Source organism: Echeneis naucrates, chromosome 17 (assembly GCF_900963305.1).
Source record: "Echeneis naucrates chromosome 17, fEcheNa1.1, whole genome shotgun sequence".
NCBI lineage: Eukaryota > Metazoa > Chordata > Actinopteri > Carangiformes > Echeneidae > Echeneis > Echeneis naucrates.
In genome coordinates this window covers 17,135,805-17,155,606 of record NC_042527.1, presented here as the reverse complement: position 1 = coordinate 17,155,606, position 19,802 = coordinate 17,135,805, and the positions used below count along the sequence as shown (strand labels likewise).

At 41.5% G+C, this 19,802-nt stretch overlaps 1 protein-coding gene across 2 annotated transcripts in view; it reads right to left on the bottom strand.

The window, feature by feature from the left end:
* Positions 1–12,919, bottom strand: part of col11a1b (collagen, type XI, alpha 1b) — a 77,241-nt gene extending 64,322 nt beyond the window's left edge. For both annotated transcript variants that reach the window (XM_029524473.1, XM_029524474.1), the window contains exons 1-4: positions 12,657–12,919; positions 6,655–6,819; positions 3,723–3,936; positions 2,249–2,411 (exon numbers count right to left, since the gene is read on the bottom strand). In XM_029524473.1, coding sequence (XP_029380333.1) covers positions 2,249–2,411; positions 3,723–3,936; positions 6,655–6,819; positions 12,657–12,768 — 654 coding nt within the window. In that variant the 5' untranslated portion in view covers positions 12,769–12,919. The remainder of the gene's footprint in view (positions 1–2,248; positions 2,412–3,722; positions 3,937–6,654; positions 6,820–12,656) is intronic.
* Between the last annotated feature and the right edge of the window lie 6,883 nt (positions 12,920–19,802).

Here is a 19,802-nt window from a genome sequence, read left to right as displayed (position 1 = left end):
TTTTTAACTGAGAGTTGGATGAAGATTTCAGGTGTCCATCCTCTGATGACTCTGAACTTGCACGCTGGAAGTCTAAGGAAACCGTTTTGGGAAAACAGCTTGCCTGACTCTCCAAAGTGCAAAAATGAACCTGGTCACGCCCAAGAAGTTCACAAAGGAATATGATGTATTTTATTTATTTAATCTATACACAGACAAGAAAACCAAAACAACGACTTAAACTTCCTCCAACGTTCCTTTCTTCTGTTCTTTGAGTTGAGCAATTGTTAAGACATTCTGCTATACACCATTGCACATAAATTGAGTTCACATTTTTATATCCAAGCCAAAGCTTCGATGTATCTCTGTAAGAGTTAGACATAAATACAAATTTTAAAGGTAATTGGACCTTGGATGAATCGGACTCAAAGACCTGTTAGCAGAGATGTTTCAAATTCGCTGGATTTATAAGGAAGAGCCAGCTAGCAGACTCCCGAAAGTTTCCATATCCTCTCTGAAATGGATGCCAAAGTATAAGCAAACTTCACACTAAACATATGTCCTGCATCTACTTTACAAGCCTTTTTTTTTCTGTAATTAACCAACACCCTGGTAGTAAGTAATAGTTTTCCTCCATTAGCAGCACTAAACACAAGTAGCCAGTTTGCAAGAACCAATTCAAAGATTATTAAACCTGAATGGAAATAATTACATCTTAAGATCTGAGTCGCCACAGCATTGCAGCATTATTATGGTGTAATATGGTGATTAAAACCACCTTGCAATGTGCAAAAAGCCTCGAGTCTTGGAACAAGACAGAATCATTTTCTCTTCTCCAGGTTGTTAAGAAAAGAACAAAACAAATTACTCCACAATTCAACACCATTTAATGTAATATACCTTCAAACAAAGTGCCCTCCCAAAAAGTCAAATGGCTGGTCTCAAATCAGCATTAAAAATAGAAAAGGCTTCATGAATGTGCTACTTGTATCCTTTCCCCTCAGCTCTTAATTACCTTAATTACAATCTACACTTTAACCACTGTGGCTTTAACTGTGATTCCTTCCTGTTCGTGCTGCTATAAAAATAATTTGCTCACATTGTGCCCATTGTGCTTTAGTTATGCAGTTAGTAAATATCAATGTACTAAAATAGAACGTGAATATAAGCTTGTCTAATCACGGCATCTGATTATACACAGGTTTAACCTCTATAATCAAGAGACATGATCTGGTTACTTAAAACTTCAATCAGTGAAGAAGAGCAGCACCCAAGTGGCTCCGCTGTGGAAAGTCATCTCTGACCTGCAGGCAAACATTTTGCAGCCTGTTCTACTTAGCAGGCATTCCACATGCAGACATCAAAGAGACACTATTGTCTTCTGAGCTCACATTCAGCTCACATTTTCCACTCAGCTCAAAGCTACCTGGGCTAAACCTGCCAGCCTGTGGTTGATAATCGCTACCTCAGGCCTTATTCTGTGTCAGTACAGGAGAAGAAGGAAAAAAAGAGCTTGCAAACAGTAGTGAAATTCATGCATCTTAAATAAAACAGTGTCCGAAGATTTTGGGGGTCTCTCTTTTTTTCATTAAGTCAATTATTCAATCAAATCCAACCAGTGCTGAGGGAGGAGGAGGAGAATGAAGAAGAAAAAAAAAAAAAAGCACTGTGCAAGTAGCCTTTCCACCGACACTGCCCACAGCTCCTGCCAAGTACACAAAACCAATGTTGTTGTTCTGGCCAATAAAATTCACCATTAACTGTACGCACAAGTTAATGAAAGACAAATAAAATGTCGGCCTTAGAGCGTATCAATTTGAAGCATTAGACACTAGAATTGTCTTTTTCCACAATGGTAAATGAGATTCATTGAAAGTTAGATACACAATATGTTTTCAATTACACCCCTGCTTAACCAGAGCGGTGCAGTCTCCCACATCTAGGTATGCTGTCCAATCTCCCTCAGAACATAATCACTTCAGTCTAGTAGTGAATGCCTGCCTGCTATTTGCGGAAGACACGCCTGTGTAAATGATGGAGATATCTTGAAGCCATTTTAACATTAAGAAAATATGCAAAAATTAAGATGTAAAACTTACATTGGCACTGTCAGTATATCAACGTATTGAACATATTGAAGCCGTCTCCACTGATACATTTGGGGGAAGTATTACAGCAAACGTACATTATTTTTTAGATAAAAATGGGGTTAAAAAAAAAAAAAAAAGTTAATCCAGGCAAGTGTAAGGACTAAATACAGCCGTCTTACCACAAAGACCTCCTCATCGAGGATCCGGGTGCCAAAGACAGTAATGCCCTCTGTGTTGATGACGGCCCGGTCGCTCCTGCCGAGCGGCCTGGTCAACTTCTTCTTACAGTCCACAATGATGGTGACGCTCTTCTCCTCCACGCTGATAGCTACGCGATGCCATCTGGGCAGCACAGGAGCAACATACAGTAGGAAGTCAGAAATATAATCCAAGTGTTGCACCAGAGACGGATTGTTTTAGTTTAGCTGAGCAGCTGAGACTTCTGAAAGCTTTGGAGACCGACGGACAAGATAGAAATGAAGAGGAAAAAGTTGTTCTCAAGCTAAAGGCTAAAATCAATCAATATAATCAATACAATCTATCTCATGAAAAATGCTTTCAGCAGTTAGTGTGTTTGTCAAGAAAGTGAAAACTGAAAAACCACAAACTGCCATTTCTACATGAAACTTTTTGAACCAGTAGAACAAATTAGACGTGACGTGTTAATTTTGAACTTGAGGGTGTTGGCAGACATATTTTCTTTTTGCTTTTTACCACTTTGAGAGCCAAGCCAGCTGGCTCAAGTCTTTATCAAATGCTAAGCTAACCAGCTGCTGGCTGTAGCTTCAAATAGAGCAGAGCCGTACCAGTTTCTCCATATGGCTCTGAGAGGCAAGCAAGCAAGTTTGATTATCTACAGGTTCCATACATTTGAGTATGCAGAGAAATTCTGTTGAATTTAAATGATAGAGAGAATCAGGGAATGCCTATGAATATATAATATATTCAAGAGCAGGGTTCCTAAGACAGTCCTGTGACAGTAAACTTGAACCTGAAGTCCAACGTGTCAAGGCGCACTATCGCTACACATCTTGCAAGATTGTAATTGAATGTAATGACTGTACTGTTTTCCCTGGTTTAATTTATGAGAGACAAACATCCCCATATGGAATCATTTCACAACATTACTGTTTCACATTTGTGAAAATTATCTGAGGGCGGTTTTTAATTACTATTCCCTCAACATCATCAGACAGAAATTTATGAGGAGCCTGCCTTTTACTGTGTATCAGTACACCACTGCTGTAAATAATCTGGAAAAGAAAAGGCTGTCATCAAATTGCTGTCGTCAATTTATTTTCCTTGACTGTCTGGCTTGTTTCATATGGCATTAATAACCCAACAAACAGATGCTGATAATAAATCCTCAGGGTTGTGTGTCAGTTTACCAGGCTTGAAGAGTTAAGTATGGTCTGAAATCTTGAGAAAATGCGTTAAGCTGTTTTTTTTTCTCGTCGAATACGGCTATCAAGATTAGTCACAATACTACTCACTAATATAATATACTGCTTTCTTTTTGTGGTCCGTTCCACGGGGGTCACAACAGAGTTGGGATTTTAAAATTCATCACCAAAAATCAATACACAAAAATCTGCCACTCACACCCGACTTCCAACATGTCCAAACCATCTCGGGATCCGCTCGGCCACTTACTTGCCATCAGCGAGGTTGACAGAGCGGAACAAGGGGTACTCCTCTGGGGCGGGCTTGCCATGCTGGTCCTCGTACAGGAAGACGGGGGCACGGCCCACCTCCACGCCAAGCTGCTGGATGCCTTGCTTGTTGTACACGGACAGCAGGAAGGACTGGAGTCCAGCCTTGGGCTTGACGGTAAACAGGATGGAGAAATCCTCTGGGAAGACTCCCCCTGAAGATGGAACAAGCAGCGGGGAGCTGGGTTGGTACGTGGGCAGCAGCTAACAGACACCGTATGGAGCTGAAGACGTTTCGAGGTTTTACACTGTGGCCCTGAATCACACACGTGGGAACGTCTGACTAAGGTTGCCTCGCGTTCCTCCTTTAAGTTGGAGGAACAGTGGTCTGACTGTTATAGTCCTGCTGGTAGAAAAAGTTTGTTACCTTTAAACAACACCATGCTCTAACTTTGTGCTAAGCTAAAGTTTAAACATAGCATTTTCCACCGTTTTTAATAGTCTGTATCAAATATATAGTAGCCAATTCTAATATAGTGTACTCCATATTTATGCAGACTCCATTTCACCTTGTGCCCTGCCGTTTATAAATCAATCTACTGCTGTCATTAGGAGGGCAATTGTAATGTAACGACTAAATTGATTGACGGCACGTTTATGAGCTCTCTAACTTTCTGTCCTCACATTAAACACAAACGTCTAGACAGCTTGACCTAGAGCTGTGTTTATTAAGGAAGCTGAGAGAGACCTTGGCACTCCCTAAAAAAGACTCAACAGTGGTGATGTAGCCTCATTAATTTTACGAGAGCTGTAAAGACAACAACTCAAACAAATATCATGTTTTTTTAAAACGCCCTAATACTTTGGTTGAATGAAAAGAGAAAACAAAAAAGCAAACTAATCCTGATCAAATAAAAGTCGACTCATTCTGGGGAAACTCTGCCTCCATGGCACCAACAACGCCTCGCTTCTCAAGTTTAATTATATTCTTCAGAATTTCTCTGATTCAAAGTGCTTAAAGTGCTTAAGCCAAAAATCGCACAGGCCAATTTGTATTGCTTGTAGTTCTTTGAAATTAGGCCATATTCAAAAAGACCAACACATTCAGTGGACTGGGACACTTTATTTAACAACGCTCTGTTTATAATACATTTCTAAACAACTTTCTTGCCAAATCAGTATCAAGTGAGCAAAACAACATGAGAGCTCTTTTGACATTTTTCCTCAGAAATAAGGAACTAACAACTAACAATGAATGTGAGTACAATTATTATGATGTACTTAAATACAATAATTTTCATAATTACATTTAAAAAACAAAAAAGAGAGAAAAAAGGGAACTGGCAAGACTGGAAACTAGCAAATAGAAAATTTGAATTGGTCTGCGGCTCACTGCTTTTCTACACCCGCCAGTAGAGACAGAGGTTCATTATATAACTTTGCATTGGCTGATGAGTAGCAAAGAGGGTCAGAAAGTAGCAAACAAAGTGGTTATGTGGTCAAATAGCTTTTTTGTTTCTCCGAGTGCGCTCTTGCCTGGTAAAATAAATAAGGATTCAGATTCTGAGATTTCAGATTTTGAGTCACTGCTAAGTATGAAAGCACTGCTCGATACAGCTATCAGCCAAAGACGGCAGATTGGAGGCTAGCAGCCATGAAACTTGAGGTAAAACACTCTCTTGACAAGATCGCTCTGCAAAACATCTCTTTTTAATAATAAATTGTAGTCCTTCCCCAAATTATCAAATAAAAATCTGCTGTTGCGCCTCTTACTTGAGTCATATGTTTACGTGAGAGTTCAGACACTGCGTGCCAAGCGGTCCTCATCCCCTTTGGGCTCTTGGAGCTGACAGAAACACTATTGTAGACATGGGTGTCTTCTAGAAAATTACTGCTGAACGTCTGCACTGCATTGTACAAAGGACAGGTGCTTTGAGGGAAGGTTTCATTTAAGACATTGCAGATTTATTTATTTATTTATTCAGTTCGGTCTACAAGACGGGAAAACAAATGTGCCAGCGATGCTTCATCCAAACAATGATTTACTTGAAGTTTTAACCATGTCAGTGCCATGATTTTGAGGCACTGAATTCACCACTTTGGCCTCGAGTCAGATATCATAACCACTACATACAATTTTGTACAGACATTTATATTCCTCTTCGGATGCATTGATCTAAATTTTGTGATCTTTTCACGTTTGATGCAGCAACACCTCTGGGTCAAAATGGGTTTATGACCCAACACACAAAACTTCTTACATTCCTCTTAAAATCTGCTGCACTAATTATCATAGCATGCTAAACTGAGATTAAGAAGATGATAAATAATATATCTGTGCAACGTGAGCATGTCGCATGCCAACATTAGCATTTCGCATACACCTCAGAGTTGATTCGAGCAGCTGTAAGCTTGTTTAAAAACAGGGTGACTTTTTATTGTGAGATTAAGTCAGTGTTCCTGTGTAAAAGCTGCACCAGCAAGGTTTTAAACAAAAACATATTCATAACCCCACAAAGTACACTGACATGCCCATCTCTGAGATCCTTTAATTTCCCAAAAAATGTGCTCAAATGGAATTCAGATGTTAGATAAAAGTGCTTATAATAAGCCATCTTATTTCAAAACCCTGACAGAGGCCATAAAATAAAAAAGCTAACTATCTCCTGAACAGTGCAGAAAATGACCCTGTTGAAAATTGTGCATGCCCTAACCCTTGTGCATCACTGTAATGTGCTTTGGCAGCCACAGGATGATAGACCCAAGTGTCCACGAATAAGGCACACAGGTCTAAGCTGAGCCAAATTAAGTATAATGGCAAAGAGAACCCAAAATGTAGTGTCCTCATATGAGGATGCAGGGTCTTATGAGGTAAACCGTGTGGAGTGACAGCATCTCTGTAAATGCCAGTAAACTGGGAGGTGAGGTGTTACCTGGAAAGAGTTGTTTGGTTGGAGCACTGATCTGAGCCTGTTTTCCGACTCTGTAAGCTACATCGGGTTTGGATCCTCTCCGGGCTGTGCAGAAGCCTGTTGTTTTGCGTACTCCTTCGGGAGAGCTCTGGAAGTCTAGCACCTTCAGTACATCCACTGGCTCAGCTGCAGAGGCGGAGTGAAAGAATTGATTAAATTAACAAATCATTCTGCAAAACTTCGTTACATTTGCAAAGCACCAAACTATTTGGGAAGGGTTTTTATTTGGTGTATTTTACAAGAGCAGATTGTTTGGAGAGACTCCCGTTTGTTGCATTCAAATAAAGTTGTACAAGTTAGAAAAATGATTTCATTAATCAGAAATCAGATGATTAAAGTCTGTAGTCATTTCTTACACAAAGAGGTAAATCCATCTTTTGGCAGGAATGCATCATGTGAATGTTGCTTTAATATAAAATAAATAAAAGTAATCAATGCTGCAAATATAAATTAATGAAACTAAATGAAGGTGAACAATGAGTTTATGGAAGGCAAAGTTTTTCAAACTAACCATGATGAATTTACCTGCTGTAAAAGCTGTAATATCACAGTACGCTGTAAACATATTGTAACAGTTAACACAGAAACTAATAGGGCCTGGCATTTTACTACAAGTCAACATTTACGCCCATTACAGCCCTTGTCTGTTCGGGGCCTGCTGGCCAAATCTGTCAGTTCCACCAGTTGTTCATTTATGAGCTACCTTGGCAGAGGAACGGTAAAAATGTCCATGGAAGCATTGAACATGCATGATTGGAGCCCCCCCCCCACCACCACACTCACACACAGCCAAAAGCTACAGCATCTATGGGATGATAAAACTCATTGCCCCTGATCACTGGGTCTTTGGAATAAGGAGAACACAGAGGGGGGGACGCTTTACAGGCTTCTTAACACTACTGGACACTTTTCTATGAATGGGCCTGTAATTCAGGGGTGAAACTACAGTGTGGTGTAGTAATAAACACTCCATCTCACGTGGTCTCTCCCCAGCCATTGTCAGAATCTGTCATCATCCTTTAGAGTTTTGCCCTTTACCCCGTTGCTGCCTTTCACCAACCTCCTGTAACCACTTCTGCTTGCCAACCCCTATCTCCCTCAATGCCTGAGGCACTTGAGCAGTTGTAGTGTGATTTTGGGGAATTCAAAATGCCTGACAATGTGTGATTTAAAGCCAGTATAGAGAGAGGATAACATCTTGTGATTTACAGCATGCCAGCCTCTCATGCCTCAGGCTGCATTTGCTTTTTTAACAATGAGTTTGCGCTGTTAATTCAACATCATCATAGGTGCCGCAATGGATACAACGGTAAATGGACAGAATGCAGAATTGTTCATGACAAAAGTGGAGGCTTGAATAAATTGATTCTGGCTTTTGGTGAGTGAATGTGACAATGTGGTTTTTAAAAAATGACTCAACTGTCAGCTGGAGGAACATATTCATTGTGCTCGTTCACACTCCGAATGATAAACATGGATTGGATGGATTTCTTTTTGACAGTACACATCAATGTGACAGCTCACTGGGTCCTGTCCAGGCATATCCAATGGCTTATATGGCACAAGGGAAGGAAACGGGGGCCAAAGAGTGCATTTCCTTGTTGCTTCTTCCGATACAGGGTAAACTGCTCACCGTTTGATTTTCACAATTAAAATATTCTAACACAGCCTTACAACACCTCAAACCTAGTTTGCATTTGTACACTTAAATTTCCAGTTGTAAGGTTTAAAAGCAGTCTTTAGGTATTCCAAACCCTGCGCTTTAAAGCAGGTATGTAATCTCAGCTGAGGACTAGCCACCAAGTGCGAAACTTACAATTACGGGACAATGGTAGCTGCTCAAATATAGAAATAACACTGTGAAAGAAATTACATGTGGACACAAAATGAGCTAATTATCTAAGATGGACAGCAGCAGATACATATTTAAAGTTTAAATGAATATAAAGTTACATTTATAACTTGTTATAAAACACCGGCTAACGTTAGCCTCCATTACATACTGGTCATACCAAACCAAATAAGGCAAAGGCAACAAAACCACCGAGCGTGGTAACATGAGCAAGGATTCATATTATTACTCAGGAATTCTACTTTTCATTCGTAACTCAGTGGCATTGCCCCATGTTCTAATACTCTGGAGACAAAATTCTTTGTTATAATACACCCCGTACAAAGTGGCAAGAAACTCTCCTACTGAACTGAAATGGGAATATAAAAAGACAACAAATGCGCAGAGGTCCAGAGCAAAGAAAACAAAATGGCTAACGGTTAATATTTGCACTCCAAATGCAACACAGTGCAACCCAAAGTAGTAAAAGCTATTTGTTTTATTGTGAAAAATAAAAGCAAAAAAAAAAAAAAAAAAAAAAAAAAAAAAACGCCCACAGCAACCGGCACAGCCGTGTACAGACATTGAATTACTCAACTGACTTTACAGTAATTCAAGAGGTGGGATGTGTCCCTTTGAAAGGCCCAGGAATGATAAACAACGTCTGAACGGTCAGTTTAAAGTCCCACAGGGATGATAAGGGCTCTCAGAATTGGCTGATAACGGGCTTAATGTTAAAATCTCCCTTGGAATAAAAAAAAAAAAAAATGTGGATTCATGCGTTTGATACCGGCAAGAAAGCATTGTGGGAAAAACTATTCCAAGGGATCAGACAGAAGCTCTTGAAGTCTGCTTCACAGGAAATCTCTTTATCAGCCTTATAATACTCAATTAAACAGTATGACTCGGCAGAAAAACACGACCCAGAGACAGAAAATAAGGAACCGGTGGTGAGAAAGAACTTGGGGGAATCTGATGGAAAGAAATAGTGTGTTACAAAACCCTTAGCACATAAATGGAAGAACCATATGTTCCTATAACTCCCACAAAGCTGCACTTCTCTAAGCATTTTTAATTCAATATAAAATAATTTTATGATAGAAAATAAGCGACTGCTAGCATTTTCCATTTCTGTACGTCGTGCAGCACGTGAAGCCATGAAGTGCTGATTGTGCGGTTCCTGTTGACTTTTCGTGACCAGGAGGGGGTCTGAGGGGTGGAGCTATAAGTCCACATGCTGAACCCATTATGGTACTGGCACTACACCCCCCCCCCCCCCAACTAAAACATACATGAGACTAAACTAAGAAGGCCCCCTCCCTGTAGCTACTTCTCCTCTGAGGAGCGAAATAACATCTTGAGTGGTGGATCAAACTCACTTGATTTAAGCACATAGTAAAGGCTTTTGTCTCGAGTTTTCAAAGTCATCCGATGCCACAGTTAATCCATTTCAACTGCTGAGGGCCCAAACGTCAAGCAAGCTGAATGACAGAGAGCTCAAGCAAGAGTTGAGTGTCTTTTTATTTTGATTTCTGTTAAATTCACTCCTACAGTAACCTCTATTAATTGAGGGAGGGATAAGGATTTAAAAAAAAAAAGCTTTGACTGACACTGAGAAAATTGTCCTGAAGACTTCCAGACTGACTGAAAGACAGAATAAAACACAAATGTGAAGTGCCATATGCCAAGTTTTAAACCTTACACCGAATGCCTCATAAAAGGGAAAATAGTCTGTGCCTCTTCTGAATATTGTCCCAAGTACAGAGCTACTGGTTTCTGAAAAAAAAAAAGAGAGAAAGAAAAAACTTGGACTAAAGGTCTCTTTGTGAGTTTGAGAATGCCTTTCTGCATTACTGCATACCTCAAGGCCTCATATATTCCAGATGTGCTGAATTGGCCTGGACCGACCCCCACCCCCACCCCCGCCCCCGCCACCATCAGACACACACACACATCACTCTAACTCTTCGGCCCCACTCCTTCCACAGCCATCGCTTCACAGAAGCCCCGAAAATACAGGCAATATCCCCAAACCATTAAAGACCCCAAATGACTAGGCAGGGAGTTATAATAGCTGGAGTTTGAGCCAGCGTACTATATACTCAACACATCCTGACTCCCATCTTTCCAACCAAAACTCATTTTAATCATAAGGATAAAAACCACAAGAGAGAGAACAGCTCTCTGAAAGGTACCAGCGCCGTCTCAGACGCTGTCTTGTCTGAGGGGTAATTCATCATCCTCTCTTATTTTTAATGACACAGCTTGCTGACTGCTGTTGGGGGCTTGTGATATACTATCTGCCATGTTAACAAGCTACTAGCATGACAAAGGAGAGTGATTTCCCCCGAGGCGGTGAGGCATGTGGTGACACGAGAAAGCCTCTGTTAAAATCATTAAAGCAATCTCACCGGCAGACCCTCGCACATTTAAATACCATTTTCACCTGCATGGGCTAAATTTCCAGGTCTCCCCCATCTCATAAGTCATCAGAGCCGTACAGCTTAATGTCGCAGTTTAGATTTGTGATTAACTTTTAAATCCGTGACAGTCTGACTTAATGCCTCTGCGGCTCTGCGGTCTTGCAGCAGCATCTTGGGATGTCTTGTCGGTCTTTTCCGTGTCACTGCCATCTACTGAGAGTTGGCAGCATAGGCACCAATTAAAATACACTGGAAAGCCTGTAAATGTTTGCTAGCACATCATGCAATTATGGTTTGTTTAAGTATCACTCAGCGTGAAGTAAGATGGGCGGTGGGCAAGTCATACCACTATGGTATTTGCTTTAATGAGCTTTTGACTCAAGGGGAGCTCTTTGCAGTTTGTCCTCAGCTGCAGCATTTCTTCTAAAGCATCAGAGGACTTTCATCAATGGATGATGATGGTTCAAAATGGGGTTGGACATCAATATAGTTAATGTCTACACAGGATATAATACTTGACACTAATAGCCAACTATTCTTTTTCAGTTTTGGATTAAGATTTTTATAAAGCCATTTAAAAAAAAGCCATTTCTATTACAGCTGTGGCTCTAAGTATTCAGAGGGCTGAACAATAAACTGACGTCAAAACCGCAAATTTAACCAAGTTGCAGGCATCATAACAGACACCCAACTTTTGACACACACACATTTATCCTGAATGAAGCCACAGCACAGTATGGATCCATCTGTGCCTTCACAGTCAAAGGAAAAAATAAAAGTTAATGTGACCCACATATGTCTTTGAAAGTAGAAAAAAATACTCCAGATTTTTGGTTTTTTTCTTCTTTCCATCAACGCCTCTTCTTGGACCCCGTGGGAGCCCAGATAATGTGGAAAGATGGTCATCCTTCAGGCCGCAATATGAATTTCAGTCCCAGAATTCCACAGTATTAAGTGTATATGTCTGTATATATATAAATGTCCATTACACTGTGAGTCTGTATGGACTGTCACAAAGACAATTCGCAGCTTCTCAGGCCAAATAAGAAATATCTTGTTCCAATTTTAATGGCTTTTGTAAATATGAATGCATTATTGGGCTCTTACTCCACTGGCATGTGGTTAAAAAAAGGAAAAGAAAAAGTATCCACTACTAATCACACCTTTCCAGAAAGACTGCCAAGTGATGAAGTGAGATGCAAACAAACTAAGGATAGTTTCCAGTGAGGTGAAAACCACACAGTCATTTTAACCAGCCGCTTCATTTCATAATTTTTTTCACCACCACAAAGCCTCTCTCTCCTGGAGGACAGACCTCACCTACCCAGGGGAATCTGAGTCAGTCGGCCAAAAATAATAAATATGTATTTTATATTACAATAAATCATTGGTAAATTTGGACACATTGCAAATCTTTAGGCGAATTGTAAAGTTTGAAGTTTCCCAACAAAAATGTAAACACAACTGGGGCAACAACGAAAGCTACTCAAAAAAGTTACAGGCAAGTTTGCAGTCACGTGACCTGGAGCCAATTAATATTACTATAAAAACAGGGAAGGGGTCCGCAATGGTGCGTTCAATTACCTCACGATAATTGGAATAAAAGTTGCCAGCTGGGGCTCTTCAGTTCACTGACACCTATGGGATGGGGGGGGGGGGGGGGGGGGGGGGCAGCCCCTCGGGATGGGATGGCACTGAGCTTTTCTTACCTGCTCTGACACTGGCAGCTTGTAGTAAAGTTAATGTAACCAAAGCGGTTAGCGTTGAGTCCCATAGCCACCTTTTCGTTTTCCACCTGGTGCTCCACCTTTGCATCTCCATGATGAGCGCCCGCAGCTGCAGCTACACAAACCGGGCGACTTTGTGATTCAAAAAATACTACTAATAATAATAATAATAAAAAAAAAAACGGTCCCTTCCACAGTCCACAAAAGGAAAGAAATAAAAAAAAAAAAAAAAGAAGAAGTGTGCTTATACTACAACGCCATGTGTGAAGCTGTAAAAGATGCCAATCGCACAGCCAGACTGGGGCCCTTCAGCTCGCTCCCCCCTCAAGCCCGGCTCCTCTCAGACTGAAGGTGAAAGGAGCTCATGAGGAGGAGAGGAAAAAAAAAAAAAAAAAGCGCAAACCCAACCACTGCGCTGCGCACCGACAGGAGGCTGCAAAGATACTGACACTGGAAAATCCTCCGTTCATCAAATCAGCAGCCGGGAAAGTTGTCTGAGGACCCGCCTCCCCCCTCCCTCCCCCCTCCCCCCTCCTCCCCCTCCCCCCTCCTCGCTTTGGAAGAGGCATCAAGCGGAGCATCACTTCATCCCACAGCAGCCTAATTACAGGACACCGTGTAGTTTCCCCAAATACATAACCAGAGACACCCTCAAACGCCTTTAAAAAAAAAAAAAAGCATTAAATATTTATATCGGAACAAGACAATAGATAAAAAGGGAATTTCACTGTTTACTAAACTTTCCCACAAAGAGAACAGAGCAGGAGGAATACGGGGGAGAGAGGGCTCAAACCAAAATGCAACACGCTAAATGAAAATTAAGCAGTCGGGTGGAGCTGTTATTTTAGAAGTTTCCTGAAAGCCTAAGAATGAGAAGATTGAGCCTACATGGCCCGATGGCTAATATAAAAGTTTCAGTGGCCAAAAGGAAATGTTTTCCAGATTCTGGGAGTTTCCTCAAGTCCTTTTTTTTTTTTTTTTTTTTTTTTTTCTTTCTTCATCTTCTTTTGGATAGCAGGGCTCCTGAGGCCTGAAAATAATTAATGGCTTGACATGACTGGAACAAATGATTGAAAGCACAGGTGGTAGCTATAGAGTCTAACCCTAACCCTTGGTTTGGTTTTCCATGTGCGCCGATGAAAGGCGGACTTCACATTGTGACGGCAGCCATTGTCAAACAACACCAAACGACCCGTTGGAACATTTGTCCACGGTCACGGTGTTTTATCGTAAGGTAGAGACCAGCAGCTGGATTAGTAACTGCTACTCAGCAGGCTGAAATAAAGCTTCAGCGCAACACTGTGCAGTTGAGGCTAATTAAATAATACATCGGATCATGTTATAATGATGTAAAAGTCATATTGAATACTGTTCAAGTATTTTAAAAAATGCAAATCAGTGGCTACGTGTCTGGACCTCCTTTCCAGGTGGTTGTGTGTACAGCTGGGGGTTTGATTAGTTGTTTTCGACTGCAGGGTGTACAGGCCCAGTGGTCTGACTCATCATTAAACATTTATTCACTCTGGCACACTTGCTGAGAATCCGTACATTTAAACAAATTCACATCTGGTGCCAGATTTCAAAACCGCGGTTTTCTGTCGGCCACCTTTTGCTCATGAGCACTTTGGCAGCAGCTGTGGTGAGCTGACAGATCTCTGTGAACTCGGGCACTGCTTGAGTGTCAGCGGCTATGCTAATGGCTCTGAGACACTGCACAGCAACAATGCTAAAATGCAGCCAAGACTCATGTGAATGTCATTAGTTTTGCGTGGTTATGAACTAAAGCGCTGAAAAAAAAAAAAAAAAAAAGAAATTAAATAAAAATTCGACTGTTGCTCGATGGAAATTCAGGACATCGCTGGCAGTTTATCCTTTGAGGTTCATTAATATCTGTGCCAAAGTTTCATGGCAACCGAACCAATCGCTGTTTAGACATTTCACACAAATGTTAACCTCATGGTGGCACCAAGGGGAAAAGTTGGGGACAACCGGAGCCATTTGGTCGAAGTTAAGATATTTCACCGGCTAAAAGACAAATTCAACCTGTTGGTGGTGTGACAGAAAAACTCAGGGAAGTCATTAAGCTTCATCCTCCGGGGCTGAAATTTCATGGCAGAACACTAAATAATCTTGGAGTTCCGCCAGTCCACTAAAGTGGAGAAATGACTGAGGGAGTGAGGCTAAAATACTGAGACAGACACAAAAAGAGAGTAATAATGGGTGGAAAATTGGCTGCTAATCTTTAAAAGAAAAAAAAAAAGTTAATTGTGCTCTTTAACCATGCTTAAAGACAAAACATGAGCAACCGGGATGACTCAAATGTTAACTGGGGTGGAATCAGTCCTGCAGCTAATTTTGTGATACTGTGTGTTATTCTCATGATTTATCTGTGACCTGGTTTAACGGCTCTCTGAATACTCGGCAGGAGAAAAAAAACTGCCTGGCTGTGCATATTGTAAGTTGGTAGACTTTTTCTTTCTTCCCCCGCCTTGTTCAATTGTTTGGCAGAAAATGGCAGACCCTCTTGTCCATGTTGCTTTCTGGGATCGTGGCCCAAAATGTTTGGTTCAATTCGACAAGCCCTGCTGAAGTGGTAGAGATGAAAACTGAAGTGGAGGCTTGGACGGCTGACAAAATGTACTGACAGCCGTCCAACTGCTCCTTATAGATTCTTGTTTCACGGACAGTCTACAATTTTCAGGAAGACTTGTCTCCTGAGCTGTCTTCTTTGTAGTTGGAAGCATATGATTATGACTGATGCATTTACTGCCAAATGTGCACCAAGATGACATTGTATAATTATTCTATAATAAGTATCTACTCTATGTATGCTTCAGCCCAATGCAGCTATAAAAACAAGAATGTCTTATAAACCCCGTCGCTTTATTTTTCTAGTGGGGGCAGCTTTTAATCTGAATTCTTTCAAGTCTCAGAACAAAATTCTTCTTGCAGCTTTCAACAAACAGCAGACTACTACACTCCGCCGGAGATTTATAGGCCTTTGCTTTTTCAGTGTTGTACCTCGGCGCCTGTTCCAGGACCTCATCTAAAGAACTGTTATTGTTTGTGATGCATGTGATACATGGTGCAGTGTCCAGGAAACCTCTTAACCGAAGGCACAGCAGTATTTCATCATAACTCTTATCAATGTGGGAAAGCACCCTTTTTCACTTTGCTTCAGTGAAATTTAGGGGGGGCTCAAAGCTGCTTCGGTGTGGTGAGAGTGGCCTTGACTCCAGGTCTTCTGGTCCACTCAATATGCCTCACGTGCTTTAATAAGAGCAAAGTATCTACCAGCTCCACTGAACTCTTATGTTCTCTGCTAAATCACAAGTTCGACCCAACCTCAAGATCTCCTAGTTACTATGAATTATCCAGCTAAAAGGCAGCATGTGGTAGGTTGGGGGGGGGGGGGATGTACGCTAGACACAGCAGACCGCATAACCACTGAGTGGAATGTATGTTTGTCTGGGCATGCTTATTATAAGTGCATGTGGTGCCCAGACAGCCTCACCTAGTGGGTGATTGTTAAGATCTGGAAAGGTGTGCTTTCACTTTCAGAGTTTGTAAGGTCACCTGGCGCTACGGGGCAAAGTCATCCCTTAGCGTTCAACACAGCTGAGCAGAGAGGAGAGCGACTTCATTATTCCAGAATTACAACAACAACTAGACAAACGTCTGAACGAGCCATGCAATACCTCACAATGCGCTGTTGTCTGCTTTGACAAGTCAAACACACATGAAGTGTCCTGATTTGCATACCACAATACTCATGCTTGCTATAATGAGTGTGTAAGTAAATTTATTTTAAGCATGGCAGCATGTGGCGTGTGGATTTTGGGCTATAAACAGTCAAAAGGTTATCATCCTCAACAATGTCAGTGGAGCAGAAGGGGGATGGACCACCAATTGTTGTCAGACTGGCAAAAATGGCAACAAGTAATCAACAAGGGCACACAAAGGAAGTAAAATGCAGGTTATTGAAAGCCAAATTAACAGGTTGGGGAAAATTGTCAGTCAAGAATACACAAAGGTAGCATTCAGTTTGAGACTTAACAGACACTGCAATCTAAAAAATTATCTGAAAAACCAACTTACACAACATAAGCCTTAAGTTGTCTTAACAGCATATTACCATGGGGTGATAAAAGGCTGAATATTGGGAAGGGCAGTTCAGTTTGGAGACTTTTCACACAAAGCCACAAACATCAATATCGTGGCAACGCTGAGCAGAAACTTCACAAGTTATTAGGATTCTTCTTCTTGGAAACAAAGATCTGCGGCAAATTTCATGGCTATTCATGCAAGAGTTCAAATTTCAGCCAGTAATTACCCCATTACCATCCCCACAGCTAGTATGGCTCAATAAATCAACATTTTCAAAACTAATTTACTGAATAATCTCTATAGGCTCTGAACGAAGGTGCGAGTTCCTCAGAGCGTGGCTACGGTAGTTACCAGCGTAGAGATTAGATATCGCTGTGCTCCGGCTCTGACTGTAACAGGGAAGTGACAGAGATGAAAAGAGGCCATCCTATTTTCATGTTTCTTGTCAAGCCGTTTTGATGAATGCCTTTCCTCTCAGCAGTGAACAGTGTTACGGCCAGTTAAGTGGAGAGGTCTGTTATAATCTAAACATGCCCAAAGCATCTCATATTTCATGAGCCAAAGTCTCCCTGAGCCCTCTTTCCAGCCGTCAGCAGTAAAAACTGATAGCAGAGAGGGACTGGCTGACACTGAATGTGGGGGGGCTGACAAACAGCCAGGCACAGACAAAACTCACTTAGTTATGTCCTGTTATCATACTTGGAAGGGGGGAGGAGGAGGAGGAAGAGGAGCGGGGGGGGGGACATTAAGAATGCCAAACAATGCAGCTTACTGAAGAACCACTGACTTCGGGCTTTCAGCTTTAAAGCAGATTGACAATTAGGAGACATGAAGTCAAAGAGTGGCTGCAGAGAAGGAGCAGCTGATGAGAGATGACGAGAAATTACTGTCAAAAGGGATGAGGGGGGGGCCCGAAGGGAAAGCAGAGGCCTTGGCAGAGGAAGGCACATGGCTTGTGCAGTGAAGATGCCTGAACTCGTGAACCTTATTGGATTTGGAGCACTTCGAGAGTTGCTGTTTTCACAGGCCAAGAGTGTTTTTCATTACTCTTGTTTGTTGCGGACATGCATAAATCTCCGTGTCATCTTTGATGCTTTGCATAAAAATTGTTTATATTGAGAATTCGGTTTCAATCTGACATTTATACAATAGCAGTTGTTTCGCATGAGAAATTCTCACACACTCTCGGTATTGTGTGTGCTGAAGAAGATCAATCTTTAGGACGGGATCTGGGAATTAGGCTACATTTAAGGAGGTAAACAGTAAATCAGCGCCTTTAAGTCATCACATGTGGGTGTAACTCAATGCAGCACAAAGTCGGATTTACTGATGTGCATTCCTTACACAATTAAGTCACTACACAACATAAATAAAAACTAACTGGAACGTTTTGTTGAGCTCTCCCGTCTCAGTTTTGATAATCAATCTACCAACTCCAATGGATTCGGCCTTTCACCTTTAACGAATCGACCGCAGGCCCGCTGCTGACACCACAGGTCACGCAGACAGCAACTTCCCAGCTAGCAGATCAAGCAACCAGATCAAGTTGGCCGACGCTTAGCAAGTTAGAAACGCAACTATTTCTCCGAGGAGTTGATGCAGACCAACAAAAAGGGATTGTTGGTGGTCAGAAACACAACTCCGCTTGGATGAAGAAGGTGTTCCTTGTCAAGTTTGAGTAGGCACTTTTGGCTTCCTCTCCTCTGAGGGCTCTACAAATGTGGCTTGTAATCAGCATCGTTCTGTGCAAAAAAAAAAAAAAAAATCCCATCTGCAGTTCAGCCAAAGCCAACGCAGCGATTAGACGGTGACAGTCTCAGCCAAATCAAGCAGATATTTTCTAAAGTAACAATCCTTCTAGTCCATAATTCCCTCTGTGTGCTGATATCCATTCACTGCGGCTCAGCAGTGCCAGGAGGCGTCTAGCTTCTATGTAGAAGTATGCGAATGTAAAACAGAAACTCTTTTAAGAGTTTTCTTGCAAGTTTACACTCTCAGTTTCTCGCTAAAATGCAGTGAAGACACGAATCCCTGCAGCAAAACAAACATTAATGCACTTCCTTCCTCATTAAACATTTGCGAGTCTGTTTTCAGTACATCTCGACACTTGCTGAGTTCTCCCCCATGTTCTCCTCTGCCTTTCCTGTCACATTGCTTAGAGTTTTTGGTGTATTAGCACCAAGTTAGGGGGGATAACAGCACAAACTGCAGCAGCACTGTGCATCTCCTCCCCGGGACAGTGCGTCTAAATACTGATAATAGCCACGGCAGCTTTCCGATAAACTTTCCTCTAAGGTTCCTTAAGTTTGGCAAAGATTTTTGACACAGAGAAACAGTTTTTTTCTACAGCTTCCACTGTTTTGGTTTGTTTTTTTCTTCCACTGATATGTTGGATATGTTGTTGAAGATAGGACTGCTGCCTAACTTTTTATTGTAACAGGTATATTTCTCCTGACATCTTAATGAGTGGGTAGGCAAGCAGGGGTTTCCAGTCGTAAACACAGTCACCCAGGAGACTCCCTTTCCAACCAGCCATCACCCTTTTAAGATAACAGTTCCATCCAAATATATATTGGCATATTTATTGAGTCCAGCTGTGTGCTGAACGGCATCTTGGTATTAAACTAATTTCAGCTTGTGTTTAGCAGCTCTTGAAGCTGTTTGGATGAGCTGTTCAAGGCTACTCTAACATTACTGGACTCAGTACTGGGAATAAAACAGTAAGAATTTGAGTTCCAGGTGTCTTCCCAAAACCTGCCTTGGCTTGTTACACGTTTTCTCATGAAAGGATAGCCATGCTTTTTATTATGCATATAAATAAGTGGAAAGTATGATGCGAACAATTCAGACCCAGAACAAACGCTAATAAATCAACTTCTGACCATCGATTGAACTGGCACAGTGTGACAGCTGGACGCAGCGAATGAACATGAACATGTGGTTTACTTTGCTCCGAATATAGAGAAACTTAATAGGGCGAAAAAGTAAGACCATGATTGACACTGTATGAAAAAAGAATTA